The sequence below is a fragment of the Dama dama genome, chromosome 7 (assembly GCF_033118175.1).
Source record: "Dama dama isolate Ldn47 chromosome 7, ASM3311817v1, whole genome shotgun sequence".
Taxonomy (NCBI): domain Eukaryota; kingdom Metazoa; phylum Chordata; class Mammalia; order Artiodactyla; family Cervidae; genus Dama; species Dama dama.
In genome coordinates, this window is record NC_083687.1 from 19,003,181 (window position 1) to 19,019,600 (window position 16,420).

Sequence of the window (16,420 nt, forward strand, 5' to 3'; positions counted from 1 at the left end):
AATAACAGAAACTACAGGACATGAGAAAGATTGACATCTAAGCAGCAGCTGTAGGAACTTTCTGATGGTCCAGTGTTTAGGGACACAGCAACTCCAATTCAGGGGGCATGGGTTCCATCCCTGTTCTGGGAACTAGGATCCCACCTGCTGCTGGTGGGGGGAGGGGGGCAAAAAAGTAGCAAAAGGCAGCCTGAAAGGAAGAGGTGGAGTTAGAGACTAAGACTTACTGCTTGATTAGGGGGAGAGAATGCAGTTCTGAGGGAAGAAATGCATAAAATGTGCTTCTCCAGTGGTGGTTAGATGAAGGCTGTAGCTACCAGGATGGTTGGCCTGGCCCAGAGGGAGTGAGGGAGCACTGCAGAGTCCCAGTTGTCACGTGAATCAATCTTAGTTTAATGCCAAAACCATGATTCTGGCTGATAAGAGAAAAAGACTATTGAACTACTTGGCTCACAGGAACACTAAGAAGGCTGGAGAGAAGCTCCAAAAAGGAGTGAGGGATAAAGTCAAAGCAGTGAGAAGCACTCCAGGTCCTACTTTGGAACCAGAATCACTGAAGATGTCAGCACCGCCACCAAAGGTTCACTCCACTTCCCTCTGCTCTAGGCTGAGACATTCCCAGCTGGGGCCTCTAGTCACCTGCCTGTGAGGGGGATGCTGGGAAAGCAAGTGTCTGGTCTTTCATGTGGTGGGAGGTGAGTTCTGCCCTCTTTCTAGGTTTGTGGTGGGGTGTTTCCAAGCATGAGAAGGGGGTTCAGGTGAAGACTGGTTGAAAACTGATACATGTCTACCACAAGGCGGTATTGGCCCCCAAACCTCCAAACTGCTACATTCCCCCTTCAAGGAGGAGGCAGAGGAGATGTAGGAAAGCTCTGAGCTTCAGTTTGGGTTGGTTTGGTTGGTTTTGGTTTTTATTTAACAGCTTTGTTGAGATACAATTCACATACCATATACTTGATCCATTTAAAGTGTTAACAGTTCAGTGATTTTTAATATATTCACAGAATTGAGTGACCATCACCACAATTTTTTTTAACATTTTCAACACCCCCAAAAGAAATGCCATACTTTGTAGCAGTTACTCCTCAGTTTTTCCCAATCCCCCCAACTATAGGCAACCACTAAACCACATTCTGTTTCTAGACTGGCCGACTGGGGGATAGACAGGACTATAAATGGGATCATTATGTGGTCCTTAGTGTGCAAACCAGCTCAAGGGCTATAAGGGTCACGGAAGCAAAAGTCACAGCCTGGGACTGTGTGCCCTACAGAGACAGAAAGTCCTGAGGGCAGGGAAGGCTACTGGTGCGCGGGAGTGGACAGGGGCAAGGATGAGCCATGGGAGCTGCAATTCCTTCTAACCCAGATCCTAGAGCTTCCAGGTGGAACACATTAAGGTCCTGGGGGCCTGCAGTGGCCACAAGGGCCCTTTATCTCACCTTCCCCCATCAGCCTTAGCTCCGGAAGGCACAGTGTCCAATCAGTTCCACAAACGAGGAAAATAGATCCCTGCTTGATGATCTGCTGAAGTTGCAAGCCATCCAGCTCGTAGCAAGATGGGCTTGACTCTCCAGCCTGCCAGGTGAAAGCTCTTCTGACCACGTAACCCTCCGAGAAGGCCCACCCCTGGAGTCCACTTAATTCCCCCGGCTGAGAGGGGTGCTCAGTCCCACAGAGCCTGCCATCCTCACCCAAAGGCCCCCGGCGTGGCATGATTCAGCCTCGGAGCTGAGGGCTCCTGTCTCCTTTCAGCCAGGAAAGTCCCCACCCTTGGCAGACCCCTGGCAGTTAGCACACAGGCCAAGTCATCGAACTCCTCCATTTTATTCTGTGGAAAGCTCCGGCCCTACCTAGCCCTGACCCTGTCTCCAGGGCTACCGGAAGGTAGAGAAGCTCTGGGTGCTTGTGCAGGAGGCGTAGGGCACGCCCCGGGAGCGAATCTGCAGGGTGTGGAAGGTGAGGGGTGGGTTGGGGCCCAAGGAGCCTGGGTTTAGGGACTCGGTGCGAGGCTCCATGACAGTCACGGGAACCGCGTAGGACAGCATCTGGGGCCGGTCGTCCTGGCGTCTCAGCGTGCCCTTGCCCAGCAGGTGCAGGATGCAGGAGAGGACGTCAGCACTGCCGCAGGTGGACCCCCTGCCAAGGCTGCTGACCAGGCCTCTGGGAGGACACGGGCCCTTCTGCCAAGCCTCCAGCACCTGGTATGGAGCGCCGAAGGGGGAAAGGTCAGGGACGCCCAGCTTACCCGACCTCTAGCCCCCAGTCCAAGGGCAGCGAGGCCCAACCTCACTCACCTACAGGGTCCACAGTGAGCCCGACTTCACATGGGGATCCACCTCCTCCTGGAGACTGCCCCCCACCCTGCAGGGCCCCCAACTCCTCCTGGAGACTGCCCCCCAGCCGGCAAAGCCCCCTCACCCACCACCCACCCCCACCTACCAGGCAGACGAGCTGGTCAATGTGCAGCCCCTCGTCCCCGTGGGCTTTGAGGATTCGGACAATGAGGCAGTTGAGAAGGTTCCGTCTCTTCTCCAAGTTCCGGCCCTCTTCGTCCTCAGCTTTCAGGTATGTCTGAGCTGGGATGAGCCACACGTTGCCCCTCCGAGGCCTGGGTTCCTCGCTGCCGTCTCGAATCTTGAGCAACCCTGAAATAAGCGCTGGTCACCTGACAGGGGTCCCCCGAGGACACTGGCCCCAGCTCAGGACACAGGCCCCAGTGCCCTAAGTACAGACCTGCTGGGGTGTCCTTTGTCTCATTAAGGTCCAGGGGGCCCCTTGAGGAAGTCAGAGGCCCAATTGCCTGATTCAGCACGTCTGGAGGGAGCCCTGAGAGTGCCAGCAGACTCTCCACAGAGACCGCCTTGGGAAGAAGAGGGAAGCATCAGGGCCTCCCAGGGTGAGGGGGCAGGGAAGAGAGAGGGTGGAGAGAAGAAAAAGGACGGATAGGTCGCGAGAGCAGGGAGGCGCGGGGGAGCTGGGCCACCTTCAGCTCGTTGAAATGCAGCAGCAGCCACATCTGCAAGGTGGACACATGCAGCGTCTGGTCCCCAAACTGCAGCTCTGCCCGGCCCAGCCACGTCCACTGCAGTCGCCTTTGCGGGGCCCGCTCCAGGGCAGGGTAGCTCTGACCTGAGGAGTGTCAGGGAGGTGGCAGGAGTCGGGGGGCTGGTGAGGACGCACCATCGCTGGAGTTTTGTCCCCACTAACCTCTGCAGGGCCTGGGATCCAGCGTGTCTGGACACTGGCTCTTGGTCTGAGCTTCCAGAGCTTGGCCTTCCTTGAGTCTGCCTCCTGGGTCAGCCTCAGGTATCTGGGAGCCCAGCCTGTGCCAGGCAGCCTGTGATCAGTGCCTCTGAGGGGTTCTCCATTTTTTTAAGGCTCCATTCAGAGCCAGGAAGTGAGAAAGGACTGGGGCTCTCATCAAACTGGAAACAATGTCTTGAAGCTGGAGGAGGAGCTCCCTGAAGGCAAGGTCTCAGTATCACCCACCTCCTTTGTTGCTGCCCAGCCCAGGATCAGCCCCCAGTGGGAAGCTGAGGTTACGATGACTGACAGGAGACCTTCTGGGGACCTCAGGTGCCTCTGCCTCCATCCTCCCCACCATAAAGGGAGTCCCAGGTCATTATTTGAAGAATAGAAACAGCAACAGTCCCGGGATCTGGTGCCTTTCACCCTACCCCTACTCCAAACCTAAGCTCCAGTCTTTTCTTCTCGAATCTACAGGCTGCCAGGCCCAGGGGCTACCGCCAAGCCTGGGTTCTTTCCCAGCATCCCATCCTCTTCCCAGGTCCCCAGTTCCCTCGGCCCAGTTGCTCACGCTTGTTGTAGAAGTTGGAGTATCGGTTCAAGGTGCCCCTCAGGTAGGCAGGCAGGCAGGTTCTGGGGTTGAGTGTGTGGCAGATGGAGGCGGTGGGCCAGCAGCGTGGTGACAGGACGAGCACAGACACTTCTGGCATCGCCCCTTCGTAGTAGAGATCCTCGCTCTCGTCCTCCTCCTCCTCCTCCCCTGCCACGCCAGCTGCTGCTGCCGCCGCCACGGCCCCAGCTTCCAGCTCAGCTTCCTCCCCGGTCCCTCTCTCATGCCCCCTGCCACTGGCGCTGGCATCACGGCTCACCTGAAGATGGAACATGGGGTGCCTCTAAGCCAGTCGGCTCCTCGGGTCTGTCCCAAGCCTCTCTCTGCCTTCCTCTCTTCTACTTGCTAGTTTAGTTCCCTCCCCCGCTCCCACCTGTATCTTCTTCTCTGTGTCCTCCAGCTTCAGGAGTTCCTGATCGAGCCGCTGGAGCTGGTATACGTGGAACTGGCGCTGCAGCTCCTCGGAGGTGCTCAGGCTCCGCAACATCTGCTGGGGGAGGCGGTTGGGGAAGCAGGGGCCGATCTGCTCCAGCACGGCCCCCTCCAGCCAGCTGGAGCCCACGCCCAGGAGACGGTCCGCCATGTAGTGCCTGCAACGTGCACAGCCCAGGCCGAGCCTTGGTGAGGCTGCCTGGCAGGGCCTCCCACTCAAGACTCCAGCCTGCCCAGACCCCAGCCCCCCAGGCCCCGAGGGCTTGCCTTGCCCATCATCCTGCCTCCCCCCACCTCCCGCTTCCTCAGTCCACACTCACTGGTAGTAATGCTCGAAAGTGGTGGCTATCTCCAGGCCAGAGAAGATTAGGACGGTTTCCAGGCATCGCTGCAGTTGGGCCAGCATCTCCATTCCCCGGGCCCCACCGATCCGGCTGCCCTGGATCCGCTGGTCGATGTGCCGGGCAAACTGCTCGCTCACCTGGGCAGTGGGGAGAGCACAGGAAAACTGTGAAGGAGGCGAGATCAGGTGTGTTCAGGGTGGTGTCATCGTAGTCAGAAACTGAAGGAGAGAATGGAGCTGGTGAGCAGGAGCACAGGAGGAGGGCCTGAGCAAGGAACTATGAATGGCCAGCAGCTTTCTCAACTGGTCAGCAATTTTATAAAACTCATAAAATCATTAACAACTGTGTACAAACGTTAACAATACTGGGACTTCCCTGATGGTCCAATGGTTAAGACTCCCATGCTACCAATGCTGGGTTTGTCCCGCGTGCCACAACTAAGACGTAACACCCCCAAATAAATTCAATAAAATAAAGAACATTAGAAAAAATACTAACAATGATAAAAACAATTTTCACATCTAGCATGTCTAAAATCCAACAATAATTTAACACAAGACGACAAGCACTCAAGGCCCCTGAGATAAAGTGAGTCACACAAATGTTCCGATTTGTGAACTTAGAGGGAAGGGACTTCATTTCTCTTCAGCTCTTATCACAGTGCCTGACACACATTAAGTGTTAGAAGTGTTAGTTGGTCAGTCATGTCCAAGTCTTTGTGACCCCATGAACTGTAGCCCACAAGATTCCTCTGTCCATGGGATTCGGCAGGCAGTGACACTGCAGTGGGTTAAACACTTGTTAAATATTTTCAGAATAATAGGAATGGTGGAGGAAATTATAGTACATTCATTTGATGGACTCTATGCAAAAATTTGAGGACAAACAGCAACATGAAAATGACTTTTAATGTAAGGATCAAAAGAAAACAGAATAAAGCATTTAGCTACTCATGGGTAAAACTATGTGAAATAAAAAAAAACTATGTGAAATCAAGCACGCAAGCAGAAGCAAGTATGCAGAGATATATTAGGATGGCACAAAGCGGGTCATTTTTTTCTTCTATCTTTGTGTGTGTGTGTGTATGAGATCTTAGTTCCTTGCCCAGGGATCAAACTTTGGCCCACAGCAGTGAAAGTACAGGGTCCTAACCATTGGGCCACCAGGGAATTCCCTTTTGTTTTTAGATTTTTGACAGCATGGTCTATACCAATACATGCCTCCTGCTGAGTGGGAATGTAGGAGGTGGCCAACTTTGAGGAGAGGCAGAGAGAGTTTGAGGGGAGAGGTCCCAGGGGAGGGGACACAGGAGGCTTACGTGGGCAGCTCTGAGGAAAGGCAGCTTCAGCAGGGCCCCAGCACAGCCATTCTGCAGGGCCAGCAAAAAGGCTGCCCGTGGCCCAAACAGCTCGGAGCTCGACTTCTGCAGATTACTGAAGTGCTCACAGTAGCGGGGCACAAAGTCATCGTCCCGCCAGCGTGAGGTCAGAAAGCTGTGAACCTGGAGGGTGGGAGGTGGCAGCGTGAAGGTGACCCAACACACCAGGGGCACAGCCCCACCCGCCCTCCGCGCGGCCCACCTGCTCCTCCACCACCGCCCGCCAGCAGCGCGTCAGGTTTCTCATGATGCTGCTGGGAAGCCCCCGGGTGGCCAGGGAGCTCCAGTCGTGGCTTCTGTTTCTGCCCTCTGTGGACACAGGGGAAGGGGCAGAGGAAGGGCAGGGTCAGCCCCTCAGCTCCTGGGTCCCCATTCAGGGCTGAGCCCAGGGGATCTTTCCGGACATGCTGCCCACAGCCAACGATGCTCCCAGGTACGGGTGACACAAACCAGGAGACGAGCAGCAGGCTGAGCGTGCAGGGAGGGGACAGTGAGGAAGGACAGGCGCCTCCCCGACCCAGCTCCCAGCACTCACTGGGCCGAGGCGTGGCCACCGCCGCGGAGGGCGCCTCGCAGGGCTCCACGTGCACCAGCAGGTGGGTGAGGCGGCGCACCCGGGAGGAGAACGCCGCCGCGCGGCTCTGCGGGTTGTGGGCGGCCTCCCGACACTCCAGGTACTGGTCCAACAGCCAGCCCAGGGGGCTGACGCCTTCTTCATCTGGAGGCGCGGAAGAACAAGCTAAGGCAGGTTGTGTGCGCAGAGCCTGCGGGGGAGGCTGGCCTGGATGGGCGTGCAGAGGAAGAGCAGTGGACCACTGCGGGAGTGGAGGGAGCAAGGCCCCTACTAACTGTGTGTGTGGGGTTAGCTGACACCTGGGACACATGGGAAAGGAGGCGCCCCTGGGCTGTGAGAAGCAGGGGACCTGGGGAGACTGAATAAATGCAGGTCCCAATTGGCCAAAGGCATCACCCAGGGAAGAGCAAGAAGGGGCTGGTGAGTGGGGCTGAGCGTTGCAATGGTGAATGGGCCGGGGCAGGGGAGGTTACCAGGGCAGGTGATGTTCTGCACCAGGGGGCTGACCAGGGCCTCCCAGCAGGTCTTGCCCAGCGCCTGGGCAGCCTCTTCGTCAGGGAGGAAGCGACTGGCAAAATTCTGCTCGTGGCGTAAGGCCCCGTTGAGCCTGGGGAGGGGAGAGTGTAGGAAGGTGCTGGGGCTGCAGGCCTAAATCCGCCAGCCTGAGACTGCAGGCTACCCCTCAGGCACCCACGTGCTCGCACACCTGGAGCTCAGGTGCAGGAGCCCCCTGCGGTCCTCCGAGATGTCCTGGCTCCAAGCCTGCGCCCGGACCATGTAGAAGAGGCGCGTGTGGCGGCACAGCTGCTCCCGGAACACCGGCCAGAACGTGGGCTTGGGGCCCAGGACCTCCAACCCCCGAATGCGTGTGTCAATGCCGCCCTGCAATGCACAGAGGCCTGTTTCCACCGGCTCCACACCCTCAGGATGGGCTGGAGTGCTGGTCCAAGAACTGCAAATCACAGGGTGCAGAGCGTGGGGCCGACGCCCCCCCACCCTGTGTCTCCCAGCCCCACCTGCTGGCAGCGCTTTATGCGGATCTGGATGACGGGCCAGACGCGGCTCAGGTTCTCCAGGAGGACCACCCGGCTTGCGGAGGGCATCACATTCACCTGGTGGGGTGGAGGGCAGGTAAAGAGCACGGTCACCGTCCGGTGTGTGGATCGGAGTGCGGAAGGCACCCTAGTCTGCTTCTGTCCCCTGCTGTCCCTCCTTCCCCCAGCCCTGGGATGCATGGGGTTCTGATGGAGGGAGTCCCAATGCCACCCTCACTGCTCAGGGCCTGATGCCATCACAGGGGCGCAAGATGGAGGAAATGGGGCTTTAGGGATCTGGGCAGGAGGGCGGATCCCATGAGGGGTGGCCAAACGGCACAAGGGGTCCTACCGAGTTGAGTTCCGTGTTAAGGGAGGTGGCGCTGTCGCCCCCGAACACCACCACCCTAGCCGGCATGTAGCTCAAGTCCTCGCTAGCCACCAGCAGAGCCAGCTGCCTGGGAGGGAGGAGGCAGAGGAACCAGTCAGCACCAGATCCAGTCGTGTCCCCGCAGACACAGCCGAGGGGATCTTTTGGTCACGTTCGGGGGATGGGGGGCCCTCCTAAGACCAACAACGGGGAAGTCACAGGAAGGTGTGGGTGTGTGCCAGGCGCAGGCCTGGGGCCCACTACCTGATGAGGATGCCCTGCTGCATGTGCAGGGTGATACGGTGGGAGCCGGCGCTGCCGTTGGACTCCCAGTAGGTCTTGGGGTTGCGGTCCGTCAGCTTGCTGGCCCGGTGCGGGTTGGACGACACCTCCACCTTCTCCCAGCACTTGTCCTCCTTCATCTCCATGCTGGAGCCTGCAGGCATGCGGGAAGGGGTGGTGGTCACAGCCTGGCAGGTGTGGGGGGAAAACACACGGAGGTGTGGAGACTCGGGGTGGTGAGGGCACGCGCACGAACCCTGGCACAGGTATCTGAGGAACACGTCGAAGAAGGGGATGTTGATGGGGCGGTGGGTTCGTCTGTGGTCTTCGATCTGGCCCAGCACCATCTGCAGCCGGGACATGGAGAGAAAGGGTGCAGGGAGCAGGCAGGGACATGGAGTCACATGTGGAGGAAAAACCCAGCAGCCCTGGGACGTCCTCCATGACACTGGCAGAGCAGGGTCAGTGAGCCAAGAGAGGCCGAGAACCAAAGCCCCCCAGGTTCACTAGACTCACCTGCCTTCCAACTTCAGGAACACACCCCCTTCCCCTGCCACCGCTTGGGTTTCATACTCTCACCCAGCTGTGAACCCACCAGCATCCCCTGACCTTCCCCCTGACCTGGATACAGCCTCCCAGGATGTTGGTGGTGAGCTTCCGGTAGAGGTGGGCATGCTTCTCACACTTGAACACCATGTCCCGCAGCTCCTGAGCCAGCTCCAGCTTTCCCAGGTGCTTTTCCAGGGCCTTGGAGATGGCATCCCGGGCTCCCAGCTGATTGAGCACCACGGCATAGTCCCTGCTCACGGAGGCCAGGCGGTGCAGGAAGAGGATCAGCTCCTGGAGCACCTGGGATGGGTGCGGGGGAGGTGAATAAAGGGGATGGACCACAAGGCATCTTCAGCAGTACTGACTACACCTACTGTGTGCTGGGTGCTAGAGCTACTGCAGAGAACAAAGAGTGAGGAAGTGAAGAGAGAGGGATGGGGCTTCCCAAAGAATCCACCTGCCAATGCAGGGGACAACCCCTGGTCCAGGAAGATCCCACAAGTCTGGGGACAGCTAAGCCCATGCGCCACAACTACTGAGGCCAAGCTGTAGAGCATGTGAGCTGCAACTACTGAAGTCCACACACCTACAGCTTGTGTTGCACAACAAAAGTCACCGCAATGAGAACCCCATGCACCACAACGAAGAGCAGCTCTCGCTCACCACAACTAGAGAAAGCCCATGCGCAGCAACAAAGACCCAGTGTGGTCATAAATAATACGTGGATTAATAAAAAGAAAATAAGCAGCTTGAAAACTCAGCATTAAAAAAAGACAGAGACACGGATGGGGAGGCGTGAGGGCTGGGTGAAATTAGAGAACCCAACAAACTGCAACGGGAAAGCCAAGAGGTGCCCTGGACCTGGGGCTGTGCACCACTGACTACGCTGGCAACAGGTGCCGGGGGCATCTCTGGTTGTTTCTTCTCAGGCCCAGCTGTCCCAAGAACCAGCTGTGGGGCTGGGTTTTGAGATGCTCAGGCCCCAAGCAGAGACACCTGAGGACAAGGAGGGGGCCAAGAGGAAGCAGATGTGTGTAAGGAAGCCCACCATAGAGCTAAAACCTGGGGAGCAGCCAAAAGTGTGTGCTGCAAACATGCACTGCCTCCACGACTCTAGTTCTCTGACCCCTTCCCAAGCCTTCAGTACCCAGGGGCGCTCCAGGGCAGAGGGCTGCGATGGTCCCCCCCGCCTCCTTCACTCCCCTTTCCTCCACAGGCTCAGCCAAACAGGAGCCACTGAGGCTCTTCTGTGCTGTTGGACTTTTGGGGGCACCCATTTTTATTTTTTCATTTTTGGCCACGCCCCAGCATAGGGGTTCTTAGTTCCCTAACCAGAGATCTAACCAGTGCCCCTTGCAGAGAAAGCACCACAGAATCTTAACCACTAGACCATTAGGGAAGGCTCCACTGAGGCTCTTAATGTAACATAAATATAACCTTTTATGTAACAAAAGAGATGGCAAGTAAGATCACATCTGGGCTTATTTATCTAAGGAAACACAGGAAAGATACATAAATGAATACAAGTGGTTACCAAAAAGGGGCACCTGGGGGACATTGGGAAAACAGGGGACTCAGGTGGGAGTGAGAATTCTCAGTTTATACCTTGTTACACTGTTCTCATTAGTGAACTCTGTGAACAGTATGACTTTTTCTTTTTTTTTTTTCAGTATGACCTTTTAAAAAAATACATATAATTCAGTTTGAAACACAAAACCCAAACCAAGAGCACAAGGCTCCATGGTGGCCTTCTGAGCCCCGCCCAGGGTGGGGTGGAGTGGGGTGGGGCGGGGTGTCTGCCTTGCCAGAAGCTGCCTGCTCTTCCCGCTCAGCATCTCCCGGGGGCAGGGTAGGGGTACCTCTCGGTCAGTGTTTGGGGACCGCAGGCAGGCCATGCAGGCGTCCATGGCTTCGTGCCAGGGGAGCAGCAGTGCCTCAGGGAAGTCCACCAGCTGCATCAGGATTCTGGGGCGTGTTGAGGGGGCAGGAGGAGAGAGATGTGCAGTCAGGCTCAGAGACCCCTCTGCCCCGCCCCACCCCGCTGCACCCCCTCACCTCAGAACGGCCAGGTGCAGGGGCTTGTTGGCAGCAGGAGTGTCGAGGCTCCGCATGAGCACGAGGAAGGGCTGGGGCTGCCGCTGCAGCTGCAGAAGAAGGGGCTTGGCCTCTCCCTGCCGGGGCCCCTCTGAGCGGAACGCTCCCTCCAGATCCAGAAAGATTTTCCCAGCTGGACCGAAACCCTCTGCCAGACGCTGCAGTGGTGTGTTGGAGCCCTGAGTTGGGGCTTCCTTTGCTACAGGAGAGGGGAAATCACAGGAGTTGGCCACTGTTAGTGACGGGAAGGGTCAGAAAAGGAGAGACAGATTCATAACTCTCGTGTCTCCTCTTCTCCTACAAATGTTTTTGATTTTTTTTCCCCCTAAAAGTTAGGTTTTGGGGATCTCAGAGCTCTTAATGTACTTGTAAGACAGCTTCATGACAAACTTTTTATTTTGTTTTCTTAAAATAGCAAGGGAGGGACTTCCCTGGCAGTCGAGTTCTGTGTTTCCACTATAGAAGGCTGGGTTTGGTCTCTGGACAGGGAAATAAGATCTCAAATGTTGCGAGCTGAGGACCACCCTCCCCCCCCCCCCCCCCAAATAAAGCAGAAGAGCTTCCTATGAGCAAACAGGAGAGCATTTTCCAGAAGCATGCAATAAACTGTTTTTCCCTCCAGCAGAAAACATTCAGTGTGAGGGCTTTCAGGGCTTCAAATCTCTTGTGCTGTTTGGTCTGCCTCTCACCTTGCAGGATCTTAGCTCCCCGACCAGGGATTAAACCTAGGCCGCTGTATTGAAAGCGCCAAGTCTTAACCACTGGACCGCCAGGGAACTCCTGCAACGTTCTAACCTTACATCCTCCTTCATTCTTTGGAGGGAGCACAACCGCTGCTTCTCCATTCACTGCTAATCTCAACATTTCAGACTCTTCCTAAGGTGCCATTGGTCTCAAGATAGGATTGCACAAAACCCAGTACAGACGTCTCTCCTGGGCTAATGCCCTCGGAGAGGCCAGTATGCAGAGCTGCTGTCCGTGTGGCACCCCACCTTCCACTCTGGCTGCGTCAGCTGATTCCTGAGGCTGGGCCCAGGCTTCCAGCAGGGACGGGTGGACCGGCTGCCCTGCCAGGGCCTCGGGCCCGTACTTCCTGTAGACGCGGCAGTTGAGCAGGTCCCTGAGGGCGCTGTCATCGAGTCGCTGTGGCAGAGCCATTAGCAGGTCTTGGGCCAACTCTGTGGGCACAGCCAGTTCAGCCAGGATCTCGTCATCCAGAACCTGCCATCGGGGGGAGACGCTCTCGCTGCAGGCGGCTCTACCTGCCTGCAGAGGCGCTTGCCAGGGGAAGGGTTCTCTGCATGCGCCTTCTCCACCCCGAACCTCTCATGGCAGGCTCCTCCCAAACAGCTCATCAACGCCCCCCAAACATCTTAGACCCCTCCCCGGAAGCCCCTTACGCTGTCGGCCTCTGCTTCCCATCCCAAGCCTTCCACACCCCCTAACACAGTCCGACTCTACCTCCCCATCCAGGTTCTCCTGAAGGATCTGGAGAACCTCCTGATGGTCGGGGCCATCCAGCTTCTTGATGAAGAAGAGGAGCTCCCACCACTCGGCCTGGGTCAGGTGTTCACTCTCCTCAGCGTCCTCATCTTCAGGCAACACGTAGGGCACAGCATAGAGCTCGGTCATGGGCTTCCAGCGCCAGGACGGCAGGGCTGTGGAAATGGGTCACAGGGCAGAGATGTTGCTGCCCGCCCCCTGCCGGACCACTGCTCCGAGCTGACCCCTGGCTTCCTCTCTGGGCTCACCTATACCCACGGCTCCACTGACCGCTGCCCCCTGGTACTCATCAGCAGCCTCAACCACATCCTCGATGTCTTCCTCAAAGCCCAGAATCTCCAGCATGTGCCAGTGTACCCAATAGGTGCGGCCTGTTGACTCCCACAGCACCTGGGGGAAATGGGGAAAATTGAGAGGGAAGGGGCCAAGAGCTTACCTAGTGACTGGCTATGTCATGATGAATGTGAACACACAGCCTTCAGGGTGACCACCTGCCCAGGTTTGGAAAAACCTCCAAAGAGCAAAACACATGGTATACAGAGAACCCACATGAGCATGTAAAGGATGCTTTCTCTAAACGGGAACATCTTTCTTCTCTCCTATCCTTGGTGGCTTTTTTTTTTTTAAGTATTTATTTATTTATTTGACTGCCCCGGGTTTTAGTTTCGGCATGTGAGATCTTCTATCTTCACTGCGGCATGTGGCATCTTAGTTGCGGAGTGTGGGATCTAATTCCCAGACCTGGGATCAAATTGGGGCCCCCTGCATTGTGAATGTGGAGTCTCAGCCACTGGACCACCAGGGAAGTCCCTATTCTTGGTGGCTTATGCCCCTATACGTCCTCCTGGCCTTAACCACACTGTCTTGCTAAACTTGACCTTCGGAACGGTCTCATTGTTACCAGGTTCTTTGTGGGAGTGAGTCTCCCTGACCTCAGGGTCTTCTACAAACAAATTTTCTCAGCCTTCCAAATGGCTCCTCTCTGTCACTGACCCCCTTTTACCATCCCAAGCTTACTGAGGGTTTTCGCTTTGAGTAGCATGCTGGAGTCCCCAGCGTGAAGCATGATGCCCCAGCTCTGCCCCACGCAGACAGACCCCCCGGTGGTGGCCCTGCTCACCTGCACAGGGGGCACGCCATTGTTGCTCTGCCGGAACTCGCCCTCGTCCCCTGCGCTGATCTCTTCATAGTCATCCAGCATCCGCACTCGCATGCCCGGCTGCAGCGCATCCCGCACGTACAAGGCATAGGTATTGCCACTTGCGAACTCAGAGCGAGGTCGAAATCTCCTTGACCTCCTGCGGGAAGGCAAGGCCTGGGCAGGTGGGAGCCCTGGGCCCTCATCCACCAGCTGGGGCTGGAAGATGGAACCGGAGGGCTGTCCTGAGGGCCCCTGTCTGCTCCAGACCTGGTCCCAGCGCATGGCCTGCACCAGCTCTGAGATCAGCGTGCCCATGGCCATGCTGAACTCCAGCTCCAGGCGACCCCTCTCCCCACTCAGCTCCTCAGGAGTGGAGTTCGGGGCTCCTGGTTCCGCAGCAGTGTCATTCAACTGATCCAGGAGGAAGGTGACATGCAAATAGTGCTTCACCAGGGAGAAGAGCAGCCTTCCTGGGACCTGCAGGACACAAACTTTGGTCTACATTTACCTTGTTCCAGCTTTCTCTCCACACTGTCCTCTGAGGACAGGTGCAAAGGCCTGGCCCCCAGGCTTTGTTCACAGCTCCCCTCCAAACACTCCCCACAGAATACCTGTGGCAGCTGAATGCCCTCAAAAGACATCGGGTGTTCAGAGAGCGTGGCCTGTGCAAACAGTGCCAGCAGAGCACAGCGGCTGTCAAAATCCAGGTGTTTCTCAATGGCCTCTTGCTGGCTTAGTGAGAAAAGGATCTGGGTCCGGGTCCCTGGAACCCACATTCCAATCAGTAACAGCTCCTAACCTCGTCCTTCCCAGACCCCTCTTGTGGACCCTCCACTCTTATTTCACTCCTTTTGCTGTCACGCAGCAGAATGACATGATTTGCTGATTTGCTTCAAAAGCCAAAGCTTACTATATTCTTCTATCTTATTACTACCTCATCTGCAAAAGTTGAAGTCTAAACTCTTCCTCCGCTTAGGAAAACAGTTAATAGGAGGTTCTTGAAGATTCAGTCTTCCTTTTCTGCAGAGATGCCCACAATCACCTTCCCACCTCCCTTTCTCCAGTGCGAAGGGAAGGGTCACAGAATCATTTACATACTGCTGAGATCAGAGGTGCCTATCATAGGGCCCTGTGAGATGTTAAGCTGACCCAGCCCCTCTCCAGCTCCCCTTTCCTTCCCATGCTGCCCCTCACCAGCATCATGGGAGGCCAGGGCTTGAATCATCCGGCCTGCGCTCCAGCGAATCTGATAATCGGGACTGCTGAGCATGTGCATGAGCAAGTCCAGGACCCTTGGGTCTTTGAAGACCCCAGTGAGGGGCTCAATGCTAGCATAGGCACTGAGCACGTGGACAGTGTGAAGCAGAGGAGCGGGAGGAACGGTGCCCACACATTCCTCCAGCTGCCGAAGGGCCCTCTGAATCAGAGACTTCACGTCAGTTTCCATCTCCCCCAGCACGGATTTGTCCAGCGCTCCAGCCTCCCCTGCTGTCTCCTGGGAGGGCCCGATGACCTGGCCATCCTCGCCCAGCATCTTGTGGCAATTGGCATAGATTTCATCATTGGACATCCATAGCAGGATGTGCTCAGCCTTGCAGTCCACGTGGTTGGAGCCCCCTTCCCCGTCATCCCCACGCCGGAGGATGAGCCAGCGGATCTGGTACTCAGGATGCCCATCATGGCCCACTCGCTGGCGGATCAGCTCGTCCGGATAAGCGTGCAAGCCAGGCCCCAGGGGCACCCTGAATTCCCGGTAACGGAGTTCCCCTACCATCTTGGCACCTGGCAACACAGGGAAAGAGAACAGGCAAGCTAGAGTGAGAGGTCAGAAAATCAAGGACATCCAGGAGTTGGGACAGCAAATGTGGCAACAGCTGTCAGGCTGTTGGGTGGGGTGAAACAGGGTCCAGGAGTTGCCTGCTCTAGGCTGGGTGGGGCCAGGCCTAAGCAGAGGAATACCGGTAAGTTTGTTCTGAAAGAACTCAAAATTGGCGGGTTAAAAGGCAAGTCCAAGGCCCGGCATACAGCATGGAGGGAGCTCATTTGGAGCAGTGGGGAGGGGACAGTGGGGGCAGGGAAGCCTTGGAATTAAAAGTGAATCCCAGGGCCCTGGACAGGCTGCAGCGGACCTGGGAAGGGGGTATGTGATGCCCAGAGGGATGTGTGTTTTGGGGTGTTGAGGATCGAGAACAAAGTGTGTATGCAAAGGGGTGGTAGTAGCTCTAATGGCTGAAGCACGAGAGAGTCTGCAGGAACAAGAGACCCCAAGATCTGGTGATGGAGCGAAAGCGCAGGGCCCGACGGGCTGGGAGGAGGGGCTGGTGGGCTGAAAGCACCCAAGGCTGGAGGCATTGGAGCATCAAGGTCGGTGGGGGCGACGTGAGGACCCGAAAAGTGTGCACATGAGACCTGGTGGGTGAGGGGCGCGCGGTTTGGGGGACCAGGATGGAAGGCCGAAGCAGCCAGGGGCGCGCGGCAAGGTATGGGGAGGGAGGGGGGAGGGGGCCAGGCCAGAGAAACCAGAATCCCGAGGCGCGGCGGGATAGGGGACTCGAAGCCCGGGGGTGGGGGGCTGGGGGGCTGGGGGTGAGTGGGCGGAAGAAAACCCTGGCTCGGGGCGGGGGGCCGCGGCGGGGCTCGGGCCACCTCAGAAGTCGATGGGGGTCCCAGTGCGTGGCCTGTCCTTCGCCGAGCTAGGAACGCGGCACAGACGATGGCGGCGGCGCCGGCGGAGATTTGGGCTCCGCCTGGGCCCCCCGAAGGGGTCGAGGCGGAGAGGCGGGAGGGGGCGTGTCTCCGCAGGTCTGGAGGCCGCAGGGGGCGTGGCGCGCGGGCCAGAGCGCCCGGGCGGCCGTCAGCGCCC

The 16,420-nt window shown here is 57.2% G+C and overlaps 1 protein-coding gene across 2 annotated transcripts; it reads right to left on the reverse strand.

Annotated features, from left to right (window-relative positions):
• Positions 1–889: 889 nt before the first annotated feature.
• On the reverse strand, positions 890–16,381 carry CUL7 (cullin 7). Of its 2 annotated transcripts, none has more exons than XM_061146737.1 (26): positions 16,204–16,381; positions 14,752–15,339; positions 14,169–14,320; positions 13,537–14,034; positions 12,665–12,806; positions 12,375–12,571; positions 11,906–12,134; positions 10,875–11,112; positions 10,679–10,784; positions 8,892–9,119; positions 8,527–8,617; positions 8,253–8,424; positions 7,971–8,076; positions 7,601–7,696; positions 7,291–7,466; positions 7,058–7,191; positions 6,546–6,791; positions 6,213–6,319; positions 5,951–6,133; positions 4,609–4,769; positions 4,230–4,446; positions 3,818–4,115; positions 2,984–3,129; positions 2,734–2,860; positions 2,440–2,645; positions 890–2,198 (listed from the first exon to the last, which is right to left on the reverse strand). In XM_061146737.1, exons 2-26 carry the CDS (start codon positions 15,329–15,331, stop codon positions 1,875–1,877), a joined length of 5,160 nt encoding a protein of 1,719 aa, XP_061002720.1. In that variant the 5' UTR covers positions 15,332–15,339; positions 16,204–16,381; the 3' UTR covers positions 890–1,874. The 2 variants fall into 2 exon arrangements, with proteins under 2 accessions (XP_061002720.1, XP_061002721.1); XM_061146738.1 differs by having other exon boundaries at positions 6,546–6,728; positions 16,204–16,380.
• Positions 16,382–16,420: the final 39 nt, after the last annotated feature.

Excerpts from the sequence above, each read along its gene's own strand:
- CUL7 (XM_061146737.1), bottom strand. The coding sequence starts at position 15,331 with ATGGTAGGGGAACTCCGTTACCGGGAATTCAGGGTGCCCCTGGGGCCT. Across the intron at positions 12,807-13,536 it reads ATGGCGTGCCCCCTGTGCAG|GTGCTGTGGGAGTCAACAGG; the intron begins GTGAGCAGGGCC and ends CATTTCCCCCAG. Across the intron at positions 2,861-2,983 it reads TGCATTTCAACGAGCTGAAG|GCGGTCTCTGTGGAGAGTCT; the intron begins GTGGCCCAGCTC and ends CTTCTTCCCAAG.